This window comes from Chaetura pelagica, unplaced genomic scaffold (assembly GCF_000747805.2).
Source record: "Chaetura pelagica isolate M959 unplaced genomic scaffold, ChaPel_1.0 scaffold2, whole genome shotgun sequence".
Taxonomy (NCBI): Eukaryota; Metazoa; Chordata; class Aves; order Apodiformes; family Apodidae; genus Chaetura; species Chaetura pelagica.
This window is the reverse complement of record NW_009952796.1, coordinates 1,168,862-1,188,008: the sequence shown is the minus strand read 5'-3', so window position 1 is coordinate 1,188,008 and position 19,147 is coordinate 1,168,862. Positions and strand designations below refer to the sequence as shown.

Sequence of the window (19,147 nt, the reverse complement as noted above, 5' to 3'; positions counted from 1 at the left end):
TGAAACACCTGTAAATGAGCATCTTTCTCATAAATTGGGTGCTTACTGCTGTCTTAAAACAATTCTCTAAAGTGCTGGCAATTCCAATTGCTGTTAAAACCCCATATAATTGTTTCTCGTGAAAGTCTTGATTGTAATGTTTGATACTACAGTAACTACACTGACATTATATTTTTTATTATGCTTACATAAACCTTTCTATGGTTTACCTATAGTGTTTTGGGCACTGTGGTTGAAATGATGGCTCCACTAAAGCTGGCAGCACTCTTGACCTCTGTAGAGCTGGGATGTCAGTATAAGATTTTTACATTCTTTTGACTTATATGTAGTCTCTTAACTTTGCTTGAGCAATAACTCTAACTTGGTGGCAAAGGTGGATTTTACTTCTGCTAGACCAGGATATGTAGTTCATGCATGTATATGTAGCATTGACATAAATAGCCTGTTTTGGGATTACAAGTCTTGAAGACCAGATTCAGCAAACACTTGCTCACCTGCACGCTTGATAAAGCAGCTTATGTCAAGCTTGTGTGAAAGCACACGTGTTTTCAGCATTGGGATTTAGTTGTTGCAAAGAAGTGAAAACAAGCTGATTTGTCTCCTGGACTGAGTAAGCATGAAACCTGGGGCTGAAGCACAGGGCTCAAGCTGTGAAGCCGTATGCTTTTTACGCTGCCCCTCTCAATCAATTTGCAAAATCTCCTGAAGTTTTAATCTCCATTAGGCCACAGGAAAGCCAAATCTAAGCATTTTAAACAAGACTGTATTTTTCCTGTTGGAAAATGTTCTTCTGCTATTTGTGGGGGGAGGGAAGGGAAGAGGAAGCCTAAAGCCAGTAACCCAACAGTTACCTTTAAGTATATGTAAAAATTATGAACTCTTAAAGAAACTTCTTTGACATGAAGAATTTGTGCACAGACCTTCCCAGAGAGGATTTATCTGCTCTGCAGTGATTGTGAGTACAGGTCTGGTCAGAGCGTTGGTGCTGTCTAGTGGCAAGTTATTGCATCTCACATTGCTGATGGAACAGTTAACTGAAGAAAAATGTAAAATGCTGCATTTGATGAATAGCCCTCAAAGTATGGCTTGGGTTATGCTCGCTTTGCAGTGCACAGGTATTTTCTAATGCATCCACACAGAAGCAAATGGTAACGTGTGTGAGTAAAGGTAATGCAGTCTTTTCAATATGGGGGATGGTTACAGTGGTTCTCCTTTCCTGTTGGGACCAGGAGGGTGAGTTACTCACACTCTAAAACAAGGCCAGAAGAGGGTTTTTTTGCTATTCCCAAAGGTTCAAAGGTAAGATCAGATGTGATATGGTTGTAACTGAGTCCAGTTAGAAGTTTACTTCTTTCTGACCACTCTTTGCTGTCTACCTTGCAGAGCTGAGACTGGCTGGAATGCTTGTGTACTTTTTCTTTCTAACCCAGTTTATCTCAATTATTTTTTAAATCCATACCATTTCAAGCACCTCCCCTTTGTGTTATGGGGTGAGCAGGCCTGCTGCTGAAGGGACCTGTAACCTCATACCCTGGTTCATCTGCAGCCAGACTGACCTATGTCTGGTCCCAGCCTGAGAAACCCCTTTGGGTTTTGGGATTTCCTAACTTGGGTCACCCAGGTCACTTACTATGAGTATTTCTGGGGGCTGAGTGCACACATGGACTGTGGCTGCACTGGTGCAGTACCTCTGCCTTTGGGCTCAGACCTGCTGAAAAGTTGGATATTGGCCAAGAAGGAACTGTGTTTCATCTCAGTTGGGAGCACCAAAAGCTGAAGCTGATAGACACAAGAGCATTATATTGCTGCTATTTAACTGTATTTGGTTATTGGCATATCAGTGGTCAATATGGCACATCCTTGTTGTGGCTGTAAGTTCTTCAGCTGCCTGTGCTGCCTCTGCCTGCTTTTACTGCTCATGCCACACAAGAGACTTGAGGGAATATACATTGATACCTGCAAAATAAAAAGTTGTGTCCTGTTCAGGGAGCTGTATCCACTAGATGTTAGCCTGACGTGCTGGAGAGAATGGTACATGTCCCAGCTGCTTAGGCCAACTCTGCTGTGGGTCTGGTCCAGTTCAGTGGATGTACAGATGGAGACAGCAACTTCTTAAGCTTATTGCAGAAAGCTTCTACTCTGTTGCCACTGTAAGGTGAAATGTGTATGTTTGTTGCTGTGGTTAAAGCTTAACATAGTTGGTTTGGTGATTTGTTACTGCAGATCAGCAAGTGCATGATATGAAAAGCTGGTTTTGCTTCATTTGTTTGTCTAAGTCATCCTTACAGGTGAGAGATACTTATTAAAAAATATCCATATGTGCCACAGTTAAAGTGATGTCAGTAGGCCAAGTATATAGCTAAAATTCTGTTTCTTCTGTCAAAATGGTGATGCTGGAGCAAACCCAATAGAACGAATATGGAAATGCCTCTTCTTGTAATGGTGATCGCATGGTCTGCAGTAACCTCTACAAAATGTATGGAGAAGGTTATCCCAGCAGATGTCCCATCTTCTATGTGGTCTAGGGAACACAAAGTAGAACTTATTGTTTTCATCCACCCAGAAGCATTGCACGTGTAGGGATCACATGAATTTGTTTTCATAATTTGGAACTTCTGAAGCCAGGTACTGATGCTGTTTAACAGCCTGACCTATTTGCCGTGAATTTTTCTTGCTTTCAACAGACTCTTGGTAGAAAACGTTACAAACATAAAGATGTTCTAATTTGTGCTCTTTTTTTTGTTTGTAGATATCAGTATTACCTACAAGTGAAAAAGGATGTTCTTGATGGCCAATTACTTTCTTCTTTGGAGCAGGGAATTCGACTAGCTGGTTTGGCAGTGTAGGGATCACATGAATTTGTTTTCATAATTTGGAACTTCTGAAGCCAGGTACTGATGCTGTTTAACAGCCTGACCTATTTGCCGTGAATTTTTCTTGCTTTCAACAGACTCTTGGTAGAAAACGTTACAAACATAAAGATGTTCTAATTTGTGCTCTTTTTTTTGTTTGTAGATATCAGTATTACCTACAAGTGAAAAAGGATGTTCTTGATGGCCAATTACTTTCTTCTTTGGAGCAGGGAATTCGACTAGCTGGTTTGGCAGTGCAAGGTAAGATGACGTGACCTGACAGCCCTTTTCCTACAGTGTCTTTTTTTGGTTTGTTCTATATGTTGACTGGGCACTAATTAAGGCCTTGTATGACTCCTACTCAGAACAGCTGGGTTTTCTGTTGATTTAAAAGTGCATAGGTGGACTGCCGTTGATGAAACACTCCCACCCTCAGGGTGGACCACATCACAGTGTTCAACTTTCCTATTTCTAAAAACCATGTGAGTGAACCTGAACAAAACTCTAGGTCTTCCAACCCCAACCACAGAGTACTTTGCAGTAATGAATTTGCTTCATGTTCTCTGGTTTGAAATGCAATTACATCAAAGACCATAGCAGCAACTTTAATTTTGCCTTTAATTAAAAACTCATTTTGCTGTGTAGTGCTATCTCGAGTATGAAAGAACACATGACCGTAATTGTGATGTGAGTTATAAATTAATGATAAACTACTTCTTTCAATGTGATTTTTCATCTGAGCCTCCTAAGGACATCAATAAAACTGGGATCACGTAACATATACAGGCAGAGGAGGAAGTCTTGTATTTGTCGAAAGCTTCAGTACGTTCACAGCTGACAGTAAGAACCAAATGCAGAGTTTCAGCAGTCATGTTCCAGGCCTGTCCTCCTGTTCTGGTGTCCTTCTGAGAGGGAAGGGGGAAGCATATGTATATAAGTAGTAAATATGAAGATCTGATTCTTGAAAATTTAAGGTTCAATGGAGAGTAATGCTAATATGTTCGATTCCAATTTTGTATCTTGTTTCTTGGTTAAAAATGGAAGAAAATATGTTTTCTGACAAATCTTAAAATATTTTATTAATAAAGGGAAATATTTGTATAAGATTTCATGCTGAATCTTGCAATTTAAGTAAATGGTGTTTTTCCAGTGTGTGAATTAGGGCTCAGTAGGTACTGAATATGTATCATTGGTCTTGTGTTTTTGGAGCTTTTTGCTAACTTTAAGAGAGAGTCAGTATTTGTAATCAGTTTTAAATAATCACTTTTATTTTGAATTTTCTACATAAACTATTATATTTCAAAGGCAATTGCATCTGAATGCTGCACCTAATCTTCTTTGCTTTTTTCCTGACCTTGTATTACTCCTGTTGTCTTTTGCATGTGATGCAACTGAAGGTATTTGAAATACTTATTTCTTTTAAACTTAAGACTCTTGTTTCATGTCCATTTTGATTTCTTTCTGTTTATGTTAAAACATATCTCTGAGGTGAAAACAAAATGAAACTACATTTTTGGCATCCTGCTATACATGAAATTATCTAGAAGCTTTGAAAGAATGTTTAACTAATATGATTTATGTTGGGAATTTCCAGCTTCTATAATATGAGGATCTTGTAGATGACGTTTGATCCAGTTCAATTAATATAAAATAAAAACCTCCTGGCAAGATATTCTTTTGATATAAACTGTTGTGTATTTAACAGAGAAATGTAGGCTTTGTTTTGTTGGGTTTTTTTAACGTAGTTTAGCCTTTAGGAAGCATTTTCAAAACTCCACCATTTCAAGGACATTTAAACAAGAATCCTCAGGCCTGACATGTGAGTGAATGTGAGCACGGAGATGAGTACCTCTTAAAGAGTTGTAGAAGAAATAAAAAAGCAAGTAGAAAGGTGTGGGCCAGTCAGCTCAACTGACACAGTGCCTGTATTGTTATATATGCTGCAGAAGGGTAAGACCTTCCCCTGCTGCCCCAAGCCATATTTGTTGGTTGTTGACAGTTTTTAATAGAATTGGCTACTGGATTTTAACCTCCCAGACTGTAAAAATAAGCATCTCATGTACAGTTGTATAGAACTGTAGCAGAGATAAGTTAAACTTGGTTGTTTTGGGTTTTTTTTTTGGGGGGGGAAGGTTTTTTTGCCTGGTTAGGTTGGAAACATTGGAGACACAAAAATGTGCACCATTTTTAGACGGTGAGCAATCCCAGCCTTGTTAGACAGTGGTCATGAAGGCTGCAGAAAAAGAAACTCTTGCACTCCTGGTGGTTAAGTGTTGCAAATGGTCACAGTATTAGGGATCAAAAGAGATAAATTACTTGTTGGCTGTTATTTGATGTCTGGTAATAACACTATTATTTTCAGACCTCCATGTTAAAAGCTAAAGTACAAGCAGAAATCTTTGTGCTGGGTTGAGGCTTCAGAGAGAACTCGCCCACTTGAAATTAAGCATCTGTGCAAAGGCTGAGTGCAATCTTCACATGTGTGGAAAGTGCTAAAATGAGTAATTGTGTTGTTTTTTTCAGCGGATTTTGGAGACTATAATCAGTTTGAATCTCATGACTTCCTTCGAGAATATGTCTTGTTCCCTATGGTGAGTTCCTTACCCTCCTCTTTTGTGGTCTTCTATGAATAATTCCTCAGTGCCTCAGAGATGGCTTTGTTGATAACAGAGTAAAAGCACCAGGGCTGAGCTATTAATAGTGGAAGTAAACTTTGCTCCTCAAAACCTGCAATGTACTTGATTGTATCTGAATGACTATATGCTTTGGAAATTTAGCCTTTTTTTTCAGTTCCTGTTAAGCCTCCACTATGAATAGGTGACAACAAAAGAAAGGTATTTCATTGAATCAAAAAAGAACCTGCAGCTGTTTAAGAAGCTGTATATTAGCAGTACTGCAGAATTAGTAACATGACATAACATGGGAATATGAAGACTGCTGATGTAGCAAATGTTCTGTCACAGGCCAAATCAAGCAGCTTTTCCTCAAGAAAATGTGAATTTACATCAACTATTAGACTGAAGTGAACCATGAATCAGGTCTTCTCAAAATGCTTTCCAGGGACTGTGCTGTAAATTTGGTTTAAATTTACATTGGAAGCTAGCAAATAATTTGAATGCTGAGGGAAGTGGTTTAGGTCTCTAATGGTGTTAGAAACTCAGGTGACAAATGCCAAGCACTTGCAATTCATGACAATGAGCCTCTCTGAGAGGAAGGATTAAAAGGTGGGGAAGCCTGCTGCGGTTAAGGCTGGCCTTATTTTAGATTAAGAAGTTCATCACCACAAATCTGGAGTGTAGGTTTCATGAAATGTAGATCTTGGAATTCTTTGTAACTGGAAAATAAAATTTGGAAGTGAGGTGGGGTGCCAATGCCCTGAGTGTAGCTGCCTACAAGTTAAGGCATCTGGTTTCCCTCTGCAGTTAGTGGAGCGGTAGAGGGAAAATGATTCATCTCACTGTAATTTGAAGGCTTGAGAAAGGCACTTCCAAAAGCATTTAATCCCATTTACTAGCTCTGTTTCTAAAGGAACTGCAGCAGATAGTCAATTCTCAAGTCCAAAAAGGGGACAGCTGCACAGTGTCTTGAAGTGAAAGTGTAGTTTGGAGCTGGTAGACAGACCTCAATACCAACTGAAAAAAAGAGTCAGAAGGAAGTTGGGGAATTAATGAATTCATAAAGCTCTGAATATGCCTTTTTATAGCTAGAATGTGGCTTCAGTACTGACCTTTCACTAGGAAGCTTCTGTTAGTCTAAGTAGTGGAGCAGGATTTCTTTGATAGGCTGCTTTTATCGATTGATAAGTGTTTTATGATCTTTTGTATAGTTGATGGCTTACAAAGTCATGTACCATAGCCTAAGCAGGAAAGATGGCCACACGTATGGACAGGAAACGTCTTACCAAGCTGCCACTTTGAAAGTACTGAACATCTGCAAATTTCTTTCAGTGCTCATAGAAAAAAATAGGGGAGAGTTTAGGCCTCCAGATGAGCTTTCAGAAGTTTAATTTCTATGTGTTTCAGCAGTTTACTCTTTGAGAACATTTCCTAGAATGTCCGTTTTTGAGTCAGCTGCCTACATGGTGTTGTGGTCAGCTCTCTTCAGTTTTTCATGTGTTCACTTTGTGGTACCCCAGCTTTCATCCATGCTATTATTTCTAAAATTAACAAAATCAGCAAACTGTCCACTTCCTACCATCTTCAGAAGCCTACTCTTTAATCAACTGTTTCTCTAGAAATTTCTTTAACTACTTGTCTTTGCTCTTCTGGGGAGGAATGGATAATGTAATAGTAAATATTTCACTGCGAGTTCAGTGGCAGTTGCTAAGTGCTGCAGATATAAACTAGTCCTGAAGCAAGTGGGAGGATTTGAGTGAATCTCAGGCATAGAAAGAGCCTCCAACAAGAACGTTGCTATAAATTTGTGAGTGAAGTGAGCTGGTGGGTGAGGGAGGGGCAGCTACATTTGTACTGTTTGATCTTGTGAGCCTACAATGTGTGTCAAATGGCATTTCTTAGGCAGGGAAAAGAACAAAGTTATGTACACAGTACACCCCACAGGTGCGTAGCTGTGCATAGGCATGTACCGTGCCATTTTTCATTAGCACGCTACCACTTTCACATTTTTTTGTGACAGAAGCAAATATCAGAGGGAGGGCCCCATTCAGCAAGAAACAGGCAGTGTGTTTAAGTACACTACATGCAGCCTTAAGGCTTTTCAAAATAAAAATGAAAACGTTGAGGTTTTTTTAAGAAAACTTTTCAGTTTCCTCTTATTTTTTTGCCTTAAATTTATGAGCAGGTTTCCTTGATTAACTTGCTCCCAATTATTTCAGAATTGTTTCTACCACACATTATTAAATTTGCAGAAGATAAACATTTCTGCTCAGAAATATGTTGCAAACATAAAGCATGTTTTATTACATATTTGAAGAGGTAGCAAAACTTTCCATCCTTTTTAAGATGGGGAAGGGAGGACCTGGTTGCAGGACAGAAAACAACCATGACTTCATTTTCCATGGTCTATGTATTATTTTGTGCTCTTTTTAAAAGTATGTTTAGACTTCCAGGTGTTTTTAAAGACTTGTTTGGTCCTTATCCACAAAAAAGTCCCTTATCCGTGCTCTATTCTCTGTTCTCTGTTTTGGAGTAATAAGCACTTTACCTATATTTTAAAAGTATCTTTTTATTCTCCCCAAAAAAAGATATTAAAAATCCCAGAGCTTCATCTTCTCCTTGCACATTTTGAGCTGCTTGTGCTCTGAGTTTTCAATGCAGTTGGTGATAGAATCACTCCCTGTAACTACCTGGAAAAGCATGAACAGGAAACAGTCCTGAAACATCTGCTGTCATCATTCTTGTCTTGCATTTTTTGTTCTCTCTCTCTTTGGTTGACTAGTGTTACTTCCTTTTTTTTCAGGACTGGACCCAGGATGAAGCTGTCTTGGAGGAGCTGACTCAAAAGGTTGCCCAGGAGCACCGAACTCACAGGTAAGCTTAATGTGTTAAGATTCAAACTTCAGACTTTTTTTTTTTTTGGTCATCATCCTCCTAGGACTTCCTTTCCTCCCCATGCTTTTCTGGCAGGGGTAAACTATCTTACTATTATGCTACATCTCACTGATTTTTTAACTAGTCTGTTACAAAATATTATCTGAACACAAAACATCCAAGGAACTTAATCCCAAATAAAGGAACATTTGCACCATAAGGATTAATAAGCATGCATAACACTACATGTGCTATGTAGTAGTCTCCTTTCTCTTCTTGGTTTCATTTAAATCCTGGTGGTGAAAAAACCTGTGACTTTATTGGGGGTGGTTCAAGGGTCTGTCCAAGGGTATTCTCTTGTTCAAAAGAGAGAGGGATACACAGGCTCTTGTAAATCTAGTTGTGGAAAAGATACAATATGCTGCTGCTAGTTAATGAGCAAGGAGTGTATGTATTTGGTAGGTCCAAATACCTTCTTTGTAAACAGGCTTCTTTCCTGTCACCCAGGTGTTTTGGTGGTCAAAGTATTCAAACCTCTGGAGTGCTGTTCTTAGAAAAATGGCAGTACCTATACATCATTGGAAATAATTTTTTGTGTCATATTATGAATTTGCATTTAAAGCTTTGTTACATGAAATGCAATAGGAGTATTATGTGAAGGGTGCAGCACTCCCTGTTACATGACAGTAAATGATTGTAAAGGGGCAAATACCAATCTCTGAGGCAAATCTCTGTCTTGGGCCTTTGATGCAACCAAGGGATTAGTTTCCAAGCTGGTCATGAACAGGCCTGGTTCAGTCCTTCTCTCTTTGCCATGGGCTACTTGTGTGATCCTGATTAACTCTCAGACTTGCAAGGAAAGATTTCGCTCCCCTGCTGTGCTCTTTAGTGCCGTATCTGTATCACAAAGAACAAATACTTAACTTCAGCAGGTAGATCACATTCTACCTCCTTTCTCTCCATCCTTCTCCCAAGTGTTTGACTGATTCTTATATTTCTATTTGTAAGCTGTAGTAAGGAGGAGCAAAGAGGAGAAACCTTAATAGTGACCTTCTTTTGAAGCAACTTGCAATCTTTTCTGACCTACCTTTGAGAACTGAAATCTGTTTGAATTCCTGAGCTGTGACAGCAGCATGTGTAGACACGTGTGTAAAAGTTTTCAGGTGGTGTGTTCCCTATTATGAAAGAGACATTTGATTTAGTGCCTGTGTTTTGAACAGCCAACATGAAAATGTAGGTCTTTCCTTTTAAGTGATTTTAAGCAACTTCAGTGGATTTGTATACTACTTATGCAAATTAAGACCCTGATGGCCCAAATTTGCCATCCAGAACTAGACACAACTTGATGCGATGGCTTGATGTTTTAATAAAGCCTGGAAAATATTTGATGTGTGCAGAAGAAACCGAGTACTATAATCAGCTCTGTTTGTTCCTCCTGTAATGTGAACTGTGCTTTGTACTTTAGTAACATCCGTAAAATTCCTCCCCTTCCTGATTATGATCCTAGTGTTAAATCTTAGTTTTGTGTTGTGCATTTCTAGGCAGCATCTCCGAAGTGCCTTCTAAAGTGGTTTGTGACTATCCTGTTTTTTGTGTGTGTGTGTAATATTGAACCATTTGCTGCCTTTTGTTACTCTAATTGCAGTGGCATTACAGCAGCAGAAGCTGAGCTAATGTACATCAATGAAGTGGAGCGCCTTGATGGGTTTGGACAGGAAGCTTTCCCTGTGAAGGTATGTTGGTGTGCATTGTAAAATAACCTCTGAATCAAGCAATGCAGGAGGCTGCAGCAACCTCTAGGATGTGTGCAAGTCATGCTTGCCCAAAGGAAGACAGGACTTGCTTTGCTCTTCTGGAGGGTGAAATGTCTGCTGGTAGTTTGAATAGACATTGCAGCACGTATCTTTGGTGTCTTAGACCTGTAGTGTTGCTTCTCTTCCACCAAAATCCTTTTCACAGGAGAGGCTGCTGTGTGCTAGGGCCTGCTCACTTGGGAAGCAGAGGTGCTTCTTGTTTTGTCTTGGAGTGCTGCCTGAAGGAGACTGTCTGGGCTTAGCTTTGGTCACCTTTAACAGGATGGGATTATAAGACCTTTTCATTTAAGCCTCATCTGTAAGGTCCTTCCCAACCCATTCTGTAATTTCTTTCTAAGTTGCTATTTACAAAGCATTAACTTTTCTTTAGTTTCTTACATGTCCATATATCTGCGTTTAAAATTGAGTGGGGGTTTCAAGGTTTATTTTGCACTTGTAGTTACTTTCCCTTACCTGGAAGCCCCTTTCTTCTGTGGATGGTCTGCCTGGCCTTATGGAGGACCTGCCACTGTGATAAAGTTGTACAGAGAAACTAAAAACTGCTGTTACCAGCATGACCCATTTCTCTTTGCTAACCAACCACAGCCAGTATGAATGGTGGACTGCTGGGAGTTTTTCTGCTAGTTAAAGTTGTCTTGGAATTTGAAAACAGAACAAACAAAACCCCAAACCAAACAAAAAAGCTTTCTGCTGAAGTCAAAATTGATCTTTTGGCCAGTCTTAAAATTGGTCTTAAGGGACAGAGCTGAATGGCCAAAAAAACCCTACTCAACAACAAAAATTATTGTTTATTGGCAGTGAATGAAATAATTTAATTCTTCAAATTAATTGGGATTAATGCCTCATGCTTCTTCAAAGGATTTGTGTGCTGGAGTTGTCACTGGGTATTATTGCATGTCAATAAGATAAGTATGAGCAGGAAGATACCCTTGTATCAAAGAGCAGCATGCTGGCCTTGTAGACAGATAAAAGTGCTTTAAAAGGGAGAAATGAGAGACTTCTCTTTTCCTCATAGAAAATGCTATTAGAAATATATTTGTTTTTTCTTCCTGTGTAGATATTTGTGTGTATATACACATGCATGTATATGTGTACAAATACATACATTTTCCCCATTTTCCCAATCCTTTTTGCTTTCTAAAGCTGCCTCTGGGATAAGACAGAGGAATGTCTAGTCCTCTAATCAGACTAAACTGAAGACTGTCAGCCATAGGATCTCTGCTGACTTGTAGTATATGTGGAAGAATGCAGCACTGAGAATCAACACATAGGCTAGGGCTTGAAAATTGTCATCCTTCTTTTGTTTGCAAAGACCTAACACTTAGTAGTTAGAAATAGGTGCAAATACTTTTTGCACCTATTGTTGCCTTCTGGAGATCGAGTATAGCAAGGCCAGGAGAGGAGCTCTTATCTGATCTATTAAAATGCTGGGATACCTGATGGTTTCTAGAATTTGCTCATATATAGTGCATTAACTTCTCTCATATCCTTTCTTTTAGCAGTTTTTTTTTAACCACACTCTTTATGTTAGCATGATTTTTATTTACCACTTTAAAGTCTTAATCAATGGCTATAATCTTTAAGGTCCCTTCCAAGCCAAGCCATTATATGATACGCAGCTGAGGGGGAGTTGTGTTTGTTAAATGTAGAAAACCCTCTTTGTCAACAGCATTAAGCTTTTATAGCAAAAAAAACAAAACCAAAAAACTATGCATTTTTAAGAAAGCAACTGATTTCAAAATGGAACAGGAGCATGGTTTTGAAACACTAGCCTGCAAGGAGACATGGGTAGGCATAAAACCAATAGAACTTCTGAAAAATAATGCAAGAAGAATTATGTGGTGCATGCAGAATTTTCAACCCAGTAATTGGAAATCAACAGAGGATGTATCTGTGTACAGAGATACAAGTACTTTCTAGAGTGACGTGCTGTGAACTTTTACAGAGAGTACTTAAAGGAGGAACTGTGAAGGGTATAGCTTTTGAGAGGGATTCCATCTCCAGGTGTGGTGTTCTGAAATCTCAACATGTTGTAACAGGTGACTGGAGAAGTGCTGTGAACTTGGAAGGGGACTGTTCCTTTTAGTAGTCATATGGGCTCTAGTAGCTATCTTCACACTCAGGGGGACTGTGGGGTACTACACAATGAAGCCCAGTTTGTGGTGTGCTTGTTGTTTGATAGAGTCGAACCCTGGGCTTGTTTAGCCTTTGTCTGTTCTCACTGATCAGCTGAATGAATACAGTTAAGTGCTAACTGCTTTGAAATAATGAAAATCAGAGTCCAGTCAAGCAACAAAATATAGATTAGTCAAGGGTTAGTCCTGCATCCACCTTGAAAAAGGGCTTCTGTTTGGTTGTTCAGCATGCATTCATATGCGCATATTGGCCAGTTTTCTATATTAAATTAAATACATATCCTTTCCTTGCAGGATAATCATGGAAATGACATACACCTTGGTATTTTCTTCATGGGAATCTTCATAAAAAACAGAATTGGAAGGACAACTGTGATCTATAGGTAAAAACTAGGGTCTTCCGTATTTAAAGCAAGTATCTTTTCAGCGCTCCACGTGTGGGGTTTATTCCTTACTTAAATGTATGACTTCAATAATGCCAATCCTCTAACTAAGGAGTAGTCACCTTGCTGTTTTCAGAATTGGCCTCTTGGCTGTAAGAGAAGTGATAAAGAATAATTTCTGATGTCTGTGAATGGCTTTGACAGCAAGAAAGACATAGTTGTCTGTCATGTGTCTTGTTCTACTACAAGACTTTGATCTCTTCTCTTTCCTTGCCTTTATGTCTGCTTCTTTGATGCTTCTCAATGCAAATCTGCTAAACCTCACAGTTGGCAGCCTAGGCACTCAATGTTGCTGAAAATCTGCCATATTTAGGTGTCCAGCTGAAAAAAAGCTGAACTTCCTCATTCTCTAATTTTGAAAATCCTGGCTATGTCACTTGTTTATTTGTTCTGCTGTTTATCTTGCTCATTAAGAATTAAGTAAGCCTTTCCATTAACTTTCTTCTGTGGATTTTGTTACTTTTTATAAAAGTTTCTCCTGTATGAAAATGTTTCTAGAAATCTCTATGATCCTAGTGAGTCTGGGGTTTCACTCATTCATTCCTTTTTGCTGCTGCTCTGGTGGGTATTTCCATTACTATCAGTCTTAACTCAAAGTAGATCTTTAGTAGTCCTCGCTATTAGAATATGAACATTTGTGTAACCAAAAAATTGTAGTTTCTGAAGAGCACCAATTTTTGGTCAGTAGCTAAGGCTTGTACCGGACTCAAACTGGAGCATTGGGGGTTTTTACCTTTACTTAGTGTTAAAAAACGTTAGGGCTCCATTTCCCATATAGCTGATGTTTTGCACATTTAATTTCGGGAAGAAATTAGATAATCCTTTAACTGTGCCAGGCGACAAAAGCAAGAATTTTCTTTACATGTAGAAGTGCCTATTTGGTGCAGGGATCCCTACTCTTTGGAAATAAGCACTTCAAGCATCCTGCCATGACATGAAGAGGAATGCATGCTGCAAACAGAACAAACAAGTCCTTTCGATCTCCGTGGATTGCATGCAATGTACGCAAATGTCTGTCAGCTATTTGTAAGAAGATTATAACTCAGATCTTGGGTAACCTGACCAATTACTTGGGGAAAAAAAAAAAAAAAAAAAAGTTTTCAAATATAAAACCAGAGTATTAACATGGTATGCATAGCCTACATAACTATGTTGCCAACTTAACCTTCTTTAGGAGGAACTGGCACCGGAGGAAAGTCGAAAACAGCATTTGGAGAGGAATGGCACTATTTAAAAAAAATGAAATAATTGAAGATTTGTATTACATGTGGCTAAAATCAATCAGTTAAAACTTGCCACAGTCCAGTATAATGTTTACCATTACCTTCTATTTTGAGTCTTTATGTTGGTGTTTTTAAAGAGAGCTTCTAATTCTTCTGCTTTGGTTTAAGAGCTGAGTATCTGTTTCTCCTTTAATCAGAGCATGACTTCCCTATTTTCCTGACCATGTTGCTTCACCAAACAGCTACTGAAAAGCTTTCCCATAAAATGAGGCTAATGTTGACTAAGGGATTCTTAATGTGTTTGTGAAATGTTTGAATATATGTGTTGGCAAACTCTACCACATTTTTTTACTCTACAGGTGGAATGATATTGGGAATATAGCACATAACAAGTCTTCAATTGTTCTAGAGTTGATCAACAAAGAAGAGAATGTGCTCTTTCACACAGTAAGCAAAAGATCTAATCAGTGTCATTAAGAAGCTTGCTTAGATAAAAAAAAGAAACCTTTAAAATGTCACTTTCCCAAGGGGACTTACTCACCATAAGCCCTCCCCCACCAAAGTTTACATTTTACTTTATGCAGAGACTGAAATTAACTTTATTTAGCTACCAGTATTTATATTCTCTTCCAGTCATCCCAAAGTATACCATGCTGGGAAGTCTGCAAAAAAACTGAAGTGCTTGTTGGATGGAAAGCCCTCAGTGCCACACTACCTTTCATGCTGGCATAAATATAGCAGCATAAGCAGTTGTAGAAACTGGGCATAAGCTACCGTGCGTGCGCATATGGGAACTTGGAGGGCTGCAGAGCTGTTCTGTGCTATTTAAAATCACATCTCCTGAGGCCAGTATAGAAACTGGACCAACAAGCTTGAGCCATTTTTGGGGGGAACAGGGGTTGAGGGTTCTTGTCTGTCCTCCCCTCCCACTGTGACCTAGCAGAGAAGTGGCAGCGTGTAAAGGCATGCCACTGTATTTCAGTAATTCAATGCCTTCAATCCTCTTGAGGGCACTAGACATGTTCTTGGCAGCCAGATTCTGTACATGATGGGCCCTACCAAGCATAACTGCAATTGAATTTTTAAAAGTCTTGTTTGTTACTACTTGGTAAGAATAACAAAATAAATGATGATATGTGTTTATTTTTTCCTATTTTGTCTTGTGTTTGAAGGATGATCTTGAAAATGCCAAATATATTTCACGTCTGTTTGCAGCAAGGCATAAGTTTTACAAACAGAACAAAATCTGCACAGAGTGAGTAGTCTTCCTTTCAAGTTGTTTTCTGACACGCTGCTTTGGAATTGCTCTGAGTTCTGGTGTGTTTGGTTTTGTATGTTTTTTGTAGTCACTTGTAGCAGTTACTCTTTTTCCCCTTTCCCTTTTTTTATTGTTTTGTTTTTACCAGCAGAAGAACAAACCATTAAGAATGAAATTTCATTCTGAGCCTTGTGAGTCTTGATGCTCTCGAAATAGCCAAATCTGACAGTGACTTAAATTGAAGCCCTTGGTCTCTGCCATTCATAACCCAGAGTATTAGTGTAAACTGGAGGGAAAGGTGACATGTTAACGTGCCCGAATGTAAATTGCAGTAGCATTCTGAAGATGCTCTACCCATCTAGCAGCTGAGGTTGGTGGAAAACACAGGTTGTCATCTTCTAATTTTGAGCAGTATAATTTATCTACTGCTTATGTGCACGAAACAAGGGAGGACACCTGGGACTGTTAATCTATATAGCTATACTAAGATGACACAGCAGAGACTATAAATCTGAACCCAGAGTCTTCTTTAGGCTCTACTTTGAGCACTTAGTAAGGAACTGGCCTTGAGTTAGCCCTCTCAAACTGGTGGATTCATCCAAACTGAAGGAGAAATTAATGAAGTTTTATATATAAATCAAAGGTCAGTTTATTAGTTGAATATGTTACATTTGTATCAGCACACAGCAATTCTAGTTTGAGATAGATTTTGCTTTGAGAAGTTTAGAGTTCTGAGAGTTTTTCATTATGTGCAGGGTTTGTATAACAATGAGAACATGAATCCTTTGCACAACTTATCAGCTTAGCTGGAAAGATATGGAGAAGTTCCTCTCTAGCAGCAGCTTTACTTAGAGATGGACATACCATCTGTTTGGCTGGGTAATGCCATCTGTTGGAAAATAAAGCCAAAATTATGAAGGTAAGATTGGAAAGTCTAGCTTTCTAGTATTACATATGCACTCAATATATCAACATATGGTGAGTCAGAGTACTGGAGAGACCAGTGAGGTAAACTGCGTAGAATGATCTTTTCGCTTACAGAAAAGAGACATTAATTAGATTTCATTTGGCATTTACAGTTCTTAGGAAGAGTGGAAGACCAGGAAAGACATTTAGCAGCATATAGTGTATTTCAGTAGTCCAATACTACATTTAATTTTTTAGTAGTTTCTTAGGAGTTGAGTTCAAAGGAAGCTTCTGACTGTCTCCCCTGTGACAGTCAAGAAAGAAAACAAAATACCATAGTGTGTCATCTTGGAATATTTCCCCTTTGAACCTATTTGTTGGGGTCAGCAGAGAAGACTCTCTTACTGTTCATAACCCAGACTGCAAAAGGAACAGCTTTTGAGTATATTTATTTCTAAGCCCTGAGCCATAAGTGTGTGGGTGCCATGAATTGGGTGTATGTAGCTGCTTCAAATGTAACTTACAAATATTTGGACTAATAAAAATGGAGAAAGTCATGAGGTCACTGAGTGAAAAGACAGGAATTAAAAAATATTTTTGCCCTTAGAACAGCTCTCCTTCTGACAGTCTCGTGGTATTGGCTTCTGTGTTAGAGCCAGAGATATTGATGACAGCATATGCCAATATGTTTTCTAGCCAAATAATTTTCGTGCCCTCTGTTAAAATGATAGTTTGTTTTCCTGTGTGCATTTCCTCTAATCGCACATAACATCATTCACCAGATCAGAAACTGTAAGAGGACAAATTCCACCTTTCCTCTCTTCACGTAAGCACTGTGTTTCTGCTTCCTTCAACTTGTTTCCATCCCTTCCTCTTTTTTTTTTTTTCCCCCCTCCTACACTCCTTGATCCTTTCACTGTGCCTGGCTACTCTAACACTGTATGTGGCTTGGCTAGTATTATCTAACCAGTACCTTTTTTTTTTTCCCCTCCTGATCTGTGCACATTGCTTTGAAGTGATTGCTATGAATTTCATAAAATTGTCATTCTTTTAATGTTCACCTTATGTCACCTGAGACCATGCGTGTGTGCCATGTTCAGTTTTTATTGCTTAAGAGGCTTGTTTGATTCATTTTGAAACCAGAGTTTTTCTTTCTTATGTTTCCAAGTAAGCTGAATAGGATAATGAGCAGAAGGCATGTCTGTTTTGGAACGGGAATACTTTCTGTATTTAGAGAAGACCTGAATTATTTTTCATTGATTCATATTTTTTTTTAAATCTCATTAATGAGCAGTACTCACAGATTCTTCATCTCTTGTTTTTCCCATTCATTCTTAAATCAGAATCGAAATGTTGTAGTTTCTAGTATTTATCTTTACTTTTTCTTCCACAGACAATCAAATTCTCCTCCTCCTATCCGACGACGGCCAACTTGGAGTAGGTCATCTTTGGTATGTTCCACAGTGGGGTCTTTGAGTGTCTATACAATTTGGGATGGGACATTGTGTAAAGTGGAATACTTCCTGGATTTCAAATAAGTGCCTGAACACATTTGTTGCAGGCAGTATGATTGGAATGAGTTTAAAGGGTGTGGCTACCCAGGTTGATTAATTTACCTGGGTAATATCACCACTGAGTGTTAAAAATTAGTCTTCAAGGCATTACATTTGTATTTGCCCTGCAGAAACTGAGCATCTTTTCTGCCTGGTTGAGGTTATTTGATATGTAAAGAAAATAATCCTCTAGAAAGAATTTTAAGTATCTTGTGCTGTATACATCAAAACTTAGTCATTACACAATTTTACAGTTTCTCCCTTCGTGTTTTTCCCTTCATGTTTCTCCCTTTGTGTTTCTTCTCCATTGGTTTGTTTTGGTTTTTTTTTATAAAGTCAACTCACAATTTATCAACTTTCTGGGTTAAGAGCCTATTTTCTGTTTGAAGTTGCTGTGATTTTAAATAAAGCTGTTACTGTCAACACAGTACGATTAAGACAGTTTTTCTTAAACTGTATTTGTTTCCGTTTAACAAATCTCCATAAATACTTTAAGTTTGACAAAACCAGATAACTTTTTCCTGAAGTCTTTACCAAAAACATCTCTGGGAATCTTTTTTCCCCAGTCAGCTCTAATGACAGTTCTTGAACATCTAATACACTAGTATTTCTTACAATAATTCAGAACCCCTTAAATAAGAGTAGCAACAGCACTTCTGGTTGCTTAGGTGGAGGGCAATATCATCTGTGTGCAAGTTGCCAGTTTTTGTTGGTGATATAGGTTATGTGTAGACCTTCCCAGACTGGTACCTCCATTAGCCTGTTGTTGTGAGGTGGAAAGCTGATGTGGGCAGGAGTGTTTTCTCTCCATATCCCCATGGTTGCAGCTTGTGGAAATGTTCCAAAATTAAGCTTAATTGGGTACTGATATTAGTATAGCTTTATTTTTGTGGATTTCAGCACAGGCCATTTTCCTGTGTGCATTAGATCTAAAAGTTTTCTTCTGCAGTTTTGTTGGCAGGAAAGCTGGTGTATCTGGCTGTGAGTTTCTTTGTCCTTTCATTCTTAGCATGTCTTTAAGGTGTCACAGGCTGTGTGTTACATTCTCTAAGGCATATTTACAGTTTTTTTGGTATCTGCTAGTTTGGTCCCTGGAGATGATTGTGAAAAAGTGAAAGTGAAGAAATGAAATGTGTTTTGCATTCTTATGCTGTAGCCTCCGATATATCACAATGGGAAAAAGAGAACTGCCCTCTATATGGGATATGAAAAGTGGAAATCTGCTTTTTCAAAGCAAAAACAAATCCTGATGCATCTTTATGTTTTAAACATGTGCATGCAGAAGGTTTAAAAAAACCCACAAATTCTCAGGAAGATCAAGAAGAGGAATGTGTGTTCATCAATTAAAAAGTGAACTGGGCTGCTAACCGTTCATAGTGAACTTTCAACTGCTTTTTTCATAATTGTTTTGTGAACTTGTTGAAACAGTTCTCTTTGGGGAGAAAAAAAAAATAATCCCTCCTGACTGTTGTCT

At 38.6% G+C, this 19,147-nt stretch overlaps 1 protein-coding gene across 2 annotated transcripts in view; it reads left to right on the top strand.

Annotated features, from left to right (window-relative positions):
- PTPN14 (protein tyrosine phosphatase, non-receptor type 14) overlaps positions 1-19,147 on the top strand; it is a 72,946-nt gene that overhangs the window by 29,376 nt on the left and 24,423 nt on the right. For both annotated transcript variants that reach the window (XM_009994731.1, XM_009994732.1), the window contains exons 3-10: positions 3,016-3,113; positions 5,376-5,443; positions 8,271-8,341; positions 9,987-10,074; positions 12,585-12,673; positions 14,316-14,403; positions 15,129-15,211; positions 17,514-17,571. In XM_009994731.1, coding sequence (XP_009993033.1) covers positions 3,016-3,113; positions 5,376-5,443; positions 8,271-8,341; positions 9,987-10,074; positions 12,585-12,673; positions 14,316-14,403; positions 15,129-15,211; positions 17,514-17,571 — 643 coding nt within the window. The remainder of the gene's footprint in view (positions 1-3,015; positions 3,114-5,375; positions 5,444-8,270; positions 8,342-9,986; positions 10,075-12,584; positions 12,674-14,315; positions 14,404-15,128; positions 15,212-17,513; positions 17,572-19,147) is intronic.